At 44.5% G+C, this 11426-nt stretch overlaps 2 protein-coding genes across 3 annotated transcripts; both read right to left on the bottom strand.

Moving 5' to 3' along the window:
* On the bottom strand, positions 2805-5204 carry LOC8058286 (serine/threonine-protein kinase RHS3). 2 transcript variants are annotated; one of them, XM_021447312.1, is made up of 2 exons: positions 4987-5204; positions 2805-4753 (listed from the first exon to the last, which is right to left on the bottom strand). In XM_021447312.1, the coding sequence occupies exon 2, from the start codon at positions 4703-4705 to the stop codon at positions 2996-2998; it is 1710 nt and encodes a 569-aa protein (XP_021302987.1). In that variant the 5' UTR covers positions 4706-4753; positions 4987-5204; the 3' UTR covers positions 2805-2995. The 2 variants fall into 2 exon arrangements, with proteins under 2 accessions (XP_021302987.1, XP_021302986.1); XM_021447311.1 differs by having other exon boundaries at positions 2805-4747.
* LOC8058285 (cyclin-A1-4) lies at positions 7119-10907 on the bottom strand. The gene is made up of 11 exons (XM_002439445.2): positions 10677-10907; positions 9559-9916; positions 9330-9463; positions 8745-8837; positions 8513-8646; positions 8342-8417; positions 8192-8268; positions 8081-8114; positions 7860-8009; positions 7591-7725; positions 7119-7497 (listed from the first exon to the last, which is right to left on the bottom strand). The coding sequence occupies exons 1-11, from the start codon at positions 10851-10853 to the stop codon at positions 7426-7428; spliced, it is 1440 nt and encodes a 479-aa protein (XP_002439490.2). The 5' UTR covers positions 10854-10907; the 3' UTR covers positions 7119-7425.

Genomic DNA, 11426 nt, shown 5'->3' with positions numbered 1-11426 from the left:
GCACAAAGTAAAAGCTAGAATGTAAAGGAGTAGTGGAAGAAAGTGCTCGGCGATGTTTTGCCGAGGTATCGGAGAGTCGCCACTCTCCACTAGTCCTCGTTGGAGCACCCGCGCAAGGGTCTTGCTCCCCCTTGGTCCGCGCGAGGACCAAGTGCTCTCTACGGGCTGATTCTTCGACACTCCGTCGCGGTGAATCGCCCAAAACCGCTCACAAGCTTGACACGAGCCACCCACAAGAACTCCGGGCGGTCTTCGTGCCTCCAATCACCACCGAACCGTCTAGGTGATGGCGATCACCAAGAGTAACAAGCAAAGAACTCTCACTTGACCCAAACAAGGCTCTAGAGAGTGGTGGATGCACACTTGACTCTTGGAACTCACTAGAGAAGGATTCTCTCAAGAATTCACTCAAAACTCAATCCTCTCTAGGCTCTTGCAACTCTCTTGCTCCACAACAAGTTTCTCTGATGTTCAAATGGGCAAGAGAGCTCTCATGGACGAGGTGGAGGAGTATAAATACTATCCACGAAGTCCAAAGGTCGGCCAACCGTTTTCCACTGAAAACGGGGTCACCGGACGCACATTATGTTGCACCGGACGCACTGCACCGAGCGTCCGGTGCTACATAACGGCTAACTGTACTTCTCTCTGACAGGTCACCGGACGCTAACTCCCAGCTTCCGGTGCACCGTCCGGTGCTCGGGGGAACTTTACAAGCTCCCTGCGCATGGGACCGGACGCTACCCGGCGCGTCCGGTGCTCAGGGAAGGCTTGCAACCTCCCTGGGTATGGGACCGGACGCTACCCGGTGCGTCCGGTGCTAGCGTCCGGTGCCTAACCCTAAGCACGGCACTGTTCTAACGGCTAGGGACCTCACCGGACGCACTCACAGAGCGTCCGGTGCAGCGTCCGGTGCCCCTTTAGGCACCCTAACTCCGTCGAAACGCGATCGCTCCAAAACGAAGAAGGTTCCTCTCGATCTAAGGACTATCTCTGAGCTGCCTAGTGCTAGGTTTACCAAGTGTGCACCACACCTAAACCTAAAGCCTTGCCTAAGTCAAGCTACTAGATCAAAGCCCCTCTTAATAGTACGGTCAAAGGAAAACAAAGTCCTAAACTACTCTAAGTGCCCTTCTTCACCATATGGCACTTAGACCTAGTCTAGTCTTGATGATGTCCATCCATCCTTTGAAAAACCAAAACGATTTCCACTATTAAGTTGGCATGTACGTCCCTGTCCATCGAGTACCTATTTACCATGACCTTACTTATGACTTTGCCTCTGCAAAACACACGTTAGTCATAGTAATCAATAATGTCATTAATCACCGAAATCACTAGGGGCCTAGATGCTCTTTCATGTTCCTTTTGTCTTTGTTTTTTTATATATAATACTTTCTTGACTTTTATTCTACTCCAGAATCCAAATACTTAGTTTTTTTTTATATATCTTAGATTTTGTTCTATAAATCTTGTTTAAAGCAAAAGATTTTTTCTAAACGAATGAGACAAGAGGACTACCTGTTATATTAAAGGGTGAGCCATAATAGACTGAAAATAAGACTGTACAAGAACTATACAAAAAATGTAAACGAAAAACCCTCAATGTTGGTCTGTCAAAATTGGCAGATGTTTTGTTCTTGCCATGATCCACACTTGGGTCTCATCTTTTGCTTTCTGTAGTAGCCTTATAAAGCTGACTCTTTGTGATTGAAAACTTGAGCATTTCTTTTATTTCAAATTTCCCATAAAAACTAAGATGATGAGAGAACGTATCCCTTTCCTGGAGTTGCAAGGTATGGTTGAGATGGAGGTCCACAATTGATGAAGAGATTCAGTTTGCGACGAGGAAGACGATAAGAGGTCGCTGAGTCGTATCAAAGCGTCAAGTTCCTCCCAAATGCACATGGAGTATCTTCAAAGGAGGTGAAGGACAATTTATTGCTCTCTACGACAGGGGGGGGTGTTGGACAACTTGGGCCTATCTGACATCTTGCATTAAGGTGGTGCCCAAACTTTCCAAATGAGTGTGCCAAAGTTGGTTGTTGTTGACCTTAAGAATTGAGCTCTATAAGCTAAGTTTGTAGAATATTTACCATCAGTGGAGAGCTTCCAAAAAATCTCATTATCTCATTAGAAACATGCGAACACAAAATTACACCATGTACCATACGCCATGTTATCACGTGATCAATAAAATGTTGTGCATTGAAACCACAGTGCTGCAAATTAAGAGGTAAAGTTTATTTTGCCCTTGAGGGCATGTGCCCTCACTTTCCCATCCATTGGATTCGATTTGAGAAGTGTGCAAACACATATCTCAATGCGAAACTGTTTTGAGATATGTGTTTGTATACTTCTCAAAGCAAATCCAATGAATGGGAGAGTGAGGGCATATGCCCTTAAGGCAAAAAAACCGATCCAGTTTTGATTTTGAGTGGCAACATATAATGATTTATTTTTTCTTTTAAAACTTTTGAGGAGGTTCGGGGCAGTGTCTTATTAACCTTTGTCCTTGGCTCTAGGCCCTATCAAAAAAGGGAATTTTCTTGCCATCCCCAATTTAACGCAGCTATAAAAAAAAAGGCGTTGTTCGAAGGAATATATTTACATACAAGAGGATAAGGGGAAGAAAAAGAAAAGGATGGTTATGATCAGGATGCGTGACTACCTTATATTAATCCTTCCTGACAATTTTGTTCTCAATCAAAATGCCAGGACTTATTTATTATGCAAGCTATTAGAATGCCAATTTTAATATTTTTTGTCTGCAATGCTGAGAATGGTAAATGACAAGAAGGTGCGTGGCTAAATTTACAAAATTTAGTTTGCAGTCAAATGGTACATGGAAGAATTGTATTACAAGATCAATGCATGATACTGTATGTATATCGATCGCAAGTTAGAAGTTATTGGCAAACCTCGATCAAGATATGTAATCTAATCATATGGAAGTCGTATAAGAATATGTAGTATGTCGACAGTAAGGTACGTCCTAGAAATACTCGAAATCCGTGTAAGACTCGCCGGAGTTTTGCTTTCCGGCCGGCGGCGCCTCCACGGCAGCCGTTGTACTGCTGTCGGACGCCTTCTTCTCCTTGGCGGCTCCGTACTGCCGGAAGTCGACCGGGTCCGGCACCGACGGCGGGGTCATGCTCCTGACCAGCGCCCAGTTGACACCTTCGAAGAACGGGTGCTGCTTGATCTCCGTGGCGCCTCTGGTGAAGGCGATCCGCTTCTGTGGGTCCTTGACGAGCAGGCCGCGGATGAGGTCCCTGGCGACGGAGCTGACCGCCGGGCCCCCGGCCGCGCCGTCGGAGGGGAAGCGCAGCGGCTGCTCGATGACGTTGCACAGCGTGGCGCGGTTGCCGGCGCCCTTGAAGGGCGTGGAGCCGTGCAGCAGCTCGTAGAGGAAGATGCCGAGCGTCCACCAGTCCACCGCGCTGCCGTGGCCCTCGCCGCGGATGATCTCCGGCGCCAGGTACTCGTGCGTGCCGACGAACGACATGGAGCGCGCGTCCGTCGGCTCCGCGTTGAACTCCACCGCGGCCGGGCCGCTGAGACCCAGCTCGCTCTTGGACGGCTTCCGGCTGCGCCGGGGAAGGATGCGCGGGAAGAAGGACGAGGGCTGGATGCAGCCACCCTGGTTGGCGGTGATGACGTCGCCGTCCGCGACGTCCACTCCTCTGCCGACGCTGCTGCCGCCGCTGCCGCCGCCGCCTCCTCCTCCTCCCCCGCCTCCTCCTCCGCCGCTCCCGGTGGAGTGCACCGACGACGACTTGACCAGCGTCGGGCACACGGTGCAGCGCAGCGACAGGTCGAAATCGGAGAGCATGATGTGGCCGTCCTCCCGGACCAGCACGTTCTCCGGCTTGAGGTCCCTGTACACGATCCCCAGCATGTGCAGGTACTCCATGGCCAGCAGCACCTCGGCGACGTAGAACCTGGCGGCGGGCTCGGTGAAGTGCTTGCCGGGCTGCTTCTGGCGGAGCGAGTGGAGGTTGCCGCCGCTGCAGTACTCCATGACGAGGCAGTAGAACTTGTCGGTCTCGAAGTGCGTGTAGAGCGTGGGGAGGAAAGGGTGGTCCAGGAGGCCGAGGATCTCGCGCTCCGTCTGCGCGCGGGCCATCTTGTTCCGGCTGATGATGGACGCCTTGTCCATCACCTTCATGGCGAAGAAGGCCGCCGGCGTGGCGCGGAGCTCCACCAGGTACACGCTGCCGATGTCGCCGTAGCCCAGGCGCTTGAGCAGCCGGAAGTGGCCCAGGTTCAGCTGCGCTTCCTGGGACGTGGCCAGCTGGATGGCGTCCCACCGGCTGTCGCCGCCGGTGTGGCGCCGGACGTTGGCCGGCGTCGTGCCTGAGGCGGCCGTGCCGCTGCTGCTGCTCTCCATGCTGCTGCTCCTCGGCCCGCCGCTGTCCACGCTGGTGGAGTCAGCATTATTATTGCCCGCCGTCGCTCCTGCGGTGACGCCACCTGTCGGTTCGGAGCTACTTTGGGGCGGCATCGGCGTCGTCGTCGTCGTCGTCGCCGCGTAGGTTGAACCGCCATGGCTCGTCTTGGGCTTGTTGGATTTGTTGCTGTCGCGCGAATGCGCAGACGGCTTAGAGGCGGTGGATTCAGCTCCGAAGTCATCATCACTGTCATCGTGTTCGAAGCTGCCGGGATTGCGTTCGGCGCTCTTTCTTTGAGGGCTGAAGTCCATGCCGTGCTCCGTGATGGGAGGCAGCTAGCTGAATCGATCTATCTGAAACTTCACACATGGCAAAGCATCAACAGCCCTGCATTATTGTGTCACAAATCTTCATCCTGTTCATCCTTAAGCTCAGTCTATATATATTGACAGGATCTTTTTGAAATTATATATATATAAGGATTTGGTACCTACCCCCATGCATTGATCATCTTACCCCAAGCAAACAAAAAAGAATCACACATCAATAGTTTGCATTGCAATAAGATGGTGACCACGCAGTAAACACAAACCTGACGAGTAAAATTAATCTTGATGAATGCTTTGAGCGGCAAATGATGAGAGAAATCGACACAATGTGGTCTTATGCGCCCTGACATTGCTCTGAGAAAATTCTACATGATCGAAGAAAAAAAAATGAGGTATGCAGTCGATCGGTTTGCACCAAAACGAGAGGATCGCGCTTTGGTGGGAGAGGTAAAGAGTGAAAAATGCTTTGCAAACATGGGCTTGGATTCGTGGGGTTGCGAGACATCCGTGGGATGGAGGGCAAGTAGACGACGAAGAAGCCATGCATGGCTAAATTTAGCGAGAGGAGAGAGAGGCGTGTTGTGCTCACGTGATCACCATGGTCGGTCTCGCTTTCTTTTCCTAGGAACCTAAGAGGTGGCCGGTGTTGTCTCAAGGCAGTCCTCTTATAGAGTAGACGAAATAAGATGCAGAGGAGTCAACACACACCATACTACGTACTCTTCATTCTCGTCTCAACCTAAAAGTCGTACTCTCCCTTTATCAGGCACAAACTACAACAATCCAACCCATTTCTCTCTAGAAATCTAGAAGTCGTAGAGATGCTTAGATTATGCCTAACTCACCCTTTTATCTTGGATTGTTCAGATTTTACCAGATAAAAGCATTTTCAACTTATTATATGATATCCAATCTCCTACACCTAAAGAAATAGAGACGAATGGACATCTAGCTAAGTTCGTTAGACAGGCTCCTAGTAGCACTCATACTCCCCATAGGAGCAAAAGTCAAGATGGGGTTAAAAAAAATCCCCTTACCTATCCCACACTAAAGCACTAGGTCTAAATCATAGGTCTAAGGACCAGTCTTGGTTCTCACAGTTCAATGGTACCCCTTTGTATGGATGAAATATAGGATTTAGGTACCACCGACCTTAAAGCATAGGTCGAAGAACCAACCTCGGTTCTCGTGTGACAATAGTGCAGGTTTGAGGGTTTTCTCGACCTGCATGAGAAGGTTACCTTTTATTTTAAGCAGAAATGTTTGAGGGCTATATTTACCCTGTGGGTTGATATTTTTTTCCCCTAGAAAATAGCATTATATGAGATGGAAGTGTTGTAGGCTGCAATACATCTCCTATAGTTATAATTAGAATTATAATTTAATGAGATCTTAAAAACAACCTACTATCTCCTAAATAAAGAAGACAACCCCTCTCCACTATCCCTAAAGAAATATAAGAGTTCAAATTTTAGGTAGCATGCTCCAACGGTGCTCTTTTATCCTAAATTAATTCTAATAAGGCACTCCTACAAAAAAACATAGGCCTTGTTTAGTTCCGAAAATTCTTTGGTTTTTGGTATTGTAGCACTTTCGTTTTTATTTGACAATTTTTGTCCAATCATGGACTAACTAGACTCAAAAGATTCATCTCACGATTTACAATGTGCAATTAGTTTTTATTTTCATCTATATTTAGTGCTTCATGCATGTGCCTCAAGATTCGATGTGACGGAGAATCTTGAAAATTTTTTTGTTTTTGAGGTGAACTAAACAAGGCCTAATGCAATAAAAAAAGAATAGCTATTTTCTCTCTTAAACTTGTGTTTTACATGACTAGCAGTTCCATCCAAAACATCATTTCAACAATTCTCATGTTCATTTTTTTTTCACAATTATCAAAATTAAGCTTCCACTGCTAACAAGTACGTATATTTTTCTAGAGTTCACAAACAAATCTAAACAAGATGCAGATCTATTCTATGCCCAATAAGTCAACTGTACCACTCGAAATCCAAATTTAGGTAGGTATGTGTAGATTAGAGTGATTTAGACAACACAAATATAAGTTTAGACTTTAGATACCCAAATGACATGTATATATACAAGTAACCAAAAGGCACATTTTACACATTCTTCTATTACTATTTTTTCTTTCCATCCATGCGTCCAAGATCGTGAAGATCTCATTAACATAATTTATCAGTAAAAAGACAAATACTAAAGCATAAGCCTTAAATAAACTTTGAATTAGCAAAGATAACATGATCGGTTGCTTTCCACAGATACCTCCCCACTTATTCCCAATAGCAAAAATTGACTCAGACTCTACTGTCTGATAATACATTTGTCAGGTTCCAGAGCAGAATGTTCAGAATAAACATGTAGATAACAATGAGAGAATAACTCAACTTTATCTTTAGCCAAACTATCTACCATTGTTATGAGCAAGGTCCAGAACCGTATGATACAAATTCTATACAGAGGGAGAAGACCACACCAGCAAAGTATAAGACGATGCAGGAAGAAAGCACAACACTGAAACAATAATGCCACAAGAAAGTGAACATACTTACAGTTCACGTGAACCTGTTTATCTGCTAAACACAAGGCCTCGCGCATGCAAAGCTATCTGTACAAATCAATGTCGCACTAAGAGCCTCAGGAAGATTTCATTGAATAACTAGAAGTAATCTTGGCTTCTAACTTGTCAGATCCTGGAAGAACTTAGTAGGGATTGACGGTGGGCAGTACTTCTTTGCTACAAATTTGTACTGTGAGCAGATAGAGGGTAGGGCATTTAGCATCAGAGTAGGTACCAAAGTAATGATTCTCATCAGCAATCACCTTATGTAGACAAGGCTCACCTTATGCTGACTGTACTTTTCTCTAATTGCAGGAAGATTGCTTCCAGGGCCCAGACGGAAGAGCCGGTGCAGTAACCTTACACAACCACGCAACTCAGATGGTGTATATCGCGTGTAGTAAGATAGTGTGGAATTCTGCTCCCGATCAAGCATAAATGCAAATGTTAGCTAATGCAAGCATCAAGGTTTGTTTATTTTTGGGGGGTGAAGAATGCAAACATTGAGTTTAACAATGAAGATTCATAAAAGATAAGGTTAGGGACATATACCCATGGGTTCTTTATTGGCATAAGGATATACTTTGCCAAGAAAACAGCAGAGGCAGCTACCAATGAAGGTAAATAGCAAAGTAAGCTGTAGTCCAGAAGTGACAGCTCACAAATGTAGTTGGCTAAGAACTCAAGATGCAGAGATGAGCCCTGCAGAAAGGAAAAAAAAAATCAACCAGCATATAGAATTGGTAGGAGCTGAAAAACAGTGAAAAGTGTACCTTGTCAAGAACTTGAGCAGCATGCACAAATCTCCTATATTAACATGAACAGAAGTATTTAGTATCAGTAAGTATGTCCATGATCATTATTACAGAAACCAATAATACTACCTTAAGAAACATTTTGCTGTAGGTACTGTCATCTCAAACTTCAAGTCATTCAGAACAGAAGCTTCCATTTGCAAAACCTGTTAAACTATGCGTTAGAAGATGAAACTAAGAAACAATAAGGAAAAGAAAAGAGTGTGCTGAGACATGAACCTCTTCCTTAGTGTATGAATAGTCAGTAACATAACAGAGCTCTTCAACCTGAAGTGGGCATATTTCTTCATACTTCCTGAAATTTGAATATATTAACAGCATACTATCAGAACAGAGCACAGAAAATACAGAAAAAGAGAAATAGACTAAAATGAACTAAGTGGATCTTACGCAGCTATAAGCAAGCAGGCAACACCAACTAATTGCAGTCTGTGCCGACTGATCTCTTTGACAGAAAGATAGCGGTCAATGTAATTGACAGTGAGGTATAAGGTTTCAGGAACAAGACGATATTCTTCTGTGACCTGAATTGAGAAAAGGCAATATGACAAACATCAAGAGGGTCACTATTGGTTCACTTAGCTGTAAAAACATGTATTCCTTTCTAAGAGGAAATGCTTACTTCTACAAGCCAGTCTATTAACATTGCCCTCATGGTTTTGCTCATATCTGTCTGAGTGGTTTCCAAAAAGTTTGTTGAAGGCATTTTCCTAGTCTGCAAAACATTACAACAGGTAAATGCAGGCAGCAATTGCCCCACGAAGGAGGCAAGTAAGTGGATAACTAGGAGCAACCAAACACAAGCTTCATCAAAGTGGGATATTATGTGAAAACAATATAATGTCCTGCAACACAACAACACCATTTTTTTTACATCAAGAAACTGCTAAATGGAATGTAGTGTTGCATGAATCTAATAACAAACAAATCCAGCCACTGTATAGAGCCATAGATGTGTTAGTAAACCACCTGCTGAGCCTAACACTTTGTAGAACACTAAGAATTGCAATTTTTGTTCAAAGGAAATGAATTTGAAATGCTTCTATTCGAATTCTTCGGGTGTTTGCATTCCAAACATAAAACAACCTGAGCACAAAAGTGTATTTTAATTTTCAGACAGTGGTTGATATTAGCACTCCAGTTATTACTTGATGCTGAGTATACACATATATATCAAAAGGCAAGAGCATGAGCAAAATTCTATCACCTCAGCCTCTCGCAAGCTCTCGTAAATTTCACAGGCAAGAGTTGTAGAAAGCCGTGGATCCTTATAGTTGCAGTCAAGATCAATTATATTATCAGCTTTCAGAGGAATAGTACTATGTTTCCTCCAGTTGAGTTCTGCAACAATAAACAAATCCTGTAAACCCAAAATGTATTAAGCATTGCATGAAAATTCTAATCCGAACTGCCCCCATTTGGATAAGCAAACAAACCTGCAACATCCATACTATCAGAGAAATGAAGTCTATCACTGGCCCACCAATGCAAAGAAGCTACCATTGAGGGGTCATCATCATTGAGGCACTGAAGATCAGAGCTTTCTGTTGAGTTGCATATTGATATAGCATCATCCATGGAGACTGAACAATCTTGAGACAGGCCAGGTGAGCTGCAACCTGTTGATACAACGTCTGGCACAGAAGGAAGAGATGTGTTCTTCTGAAGAACTGATACTGCCTGATCAAATTGGTCAGAGGCCAGCCTTCTGCTAGAACCCCGTTCCGTGTTCACATTGTGCAGGCAAGCGAAGGATCCCTTCTTGACATCAACTGGTTTGGTAGAACTCAATTTCTGTAGTGAGAGGAAACTTCAAAGTTGTTTATTGAAGTTGTTCAATTGGAACGATTACAATGATAAAACAGAGAACTACATAAGCATATAAACTTCACGAGAGAAACAATACATTACCAACAGACGATTCGAAACTGCGCAATTCTGTAGTAATAGGAAACTTTAAAGCTGTTTATTGAAGTTGTTCAATTGGAAGATTACAATGATAAAACAGAGAACTACGTAAGCATATAAACTTCACGAGAGAAACGATATATTACCAACAGAAGATTCGAAACTGTGCAATGGGCATGAAACACCAGTATATCTGAAACACCCAGCACCCCCAAAAACTATGAAAAACCTGAAGTGTTAAGTTGCTCGATTCCAGAAACACCAAAATATCTCTTACGACACTCTGAAATACAATACTGTCTACAGACCCGTGGAACAGAACAAGTATCTCATCGAAGAAGACGTCAGCAAATGTTGTTACATTGATCCAGAAAATGATGGATTAAAATGGGCCGTTATTACTAATTAGATCAACTAGATCGAGAAGAAGGAAAAACAGCATAAACCCTAGAAATGCCACACCAAACTGATTGAAGTAATTGAACTGATCAACAGATGCTCCCTGTACGGCTGTACCAATGGCAAATTCCTACGCTTGGCGTGGTCCGATCCTACAAACGAGAACCCAAGCGTCGAACCTCCCGGAACGAATCGATCAGATAACGCCCCGCTTCCGATCGTGCCAGCGCGCAAGGAGAAGCCGTACCGCATCGGACGCTGAATTCGCCGCGCCGGACTTCCAGCTGCCGCGGAAGACGTTGGTGAGGTTCCCGAGGGCGACGCGCTTGCCGGACCGCGCCACCGCCTCCTTGGCGCCCCGCGCGCCGGCGTTCTCTGCCATGGCCGACGCCGAGGAGCGGCGCCCTGCTGCCCAGCACGACATTGCGGGAGAGCCGTGCGGTGGAGTGGGCGCGCAGAGTCGGTGCGGACGTTCTGAACTGCCGCGGTTTGATACGGAGCCCCACAATTTGTTTGGGGAAAAAAGTTTGAGAAATATAATTATCTGTCACTAAAAATTGTCTTTATTCCCTATCTAGTGTTTACCATGAAAACTTTTTAAACATTATGGCCTTGTTTAGTTTCCAAAAATTTTTAGAGGTAATGTAGTATTTTTGTTTTTATTTGACAAATATTGTCCAATTATAAACTAACTAAACTCAAAAAATTCATCTCGTGATTTACATGCAAACTGTGCAATTAGTTTTTATTTTTATATTTAATGCTCCATACATAATGCTGCCACATCAACAAAATACCATAAATAATATGTAATTAATTGTCTTAGACTCTATGATAGAGTCTTGCATTGTGAGTACCATCTGTCCTATCTGCTCTTTCTCTCTATCTCTCCTAGACACATGTGTTGTAAACAGTATGGACAAATTACGTTCTCATAAAAATTATTGCATCTCATAAACTTTTATAGTATCTCTCTTCGTTAATACTATGTCGCATC

This window comes from Sorghum bicolor, chromosome 9 (assembly GCF_000003195.3).
Source record: "Sorghum bicolor cultivar BTx623 chromosome 9, Sorghum_bicolor_NCBIv3, whole genome shotgun sequence".
Taxonomy (NCBI): domain Eukaryota; kingdom Viridiplantae; phylum Streptophyta; class Magnoliopsida; order Poales; family Poaceae; genus Sorghum; species Sorghum bicolor.
This window is presented reverse-complemented; position numbering and strand designations above follow the sequence as displayed.

What these genes read in the sequence shown, in the direction of transcription:
- LOC8058286 (XM_021447312.1), bottom strand. Translation starts at nt 4,705, where the DNA reads ATGGACTTCAGCCCTCAAAGAAAGAGCGCCGAACGCAATCCCGGCAGC.
- LOC8058285 (XM_002439445.2), bottom strand. Translation starts at nt 10,853, where the DNA reads ATGTCGTGCTGGGCAGCAGGGCGCCGCTCCTCGGCGTCGGCCATGGCA. An exon ending in TGATAGTATGGATGTTGCAG is followed by an intron (nt 9,464 to 9,558) that starts GTTTGTTTGCTT and finishes TTATTGTTGCAG; the next exon opens with AACTCAACTGGAGGAAACAT. An exon ending in AGAGCTTGCGAGAGGCTGAG is followed by an intron (nt 8,838 to 9,329) that starts GTGATAGAATTT and finishes AATGTTTTGCAG; the next exon opens with ACTAGGAAAATGCCTTCAAC.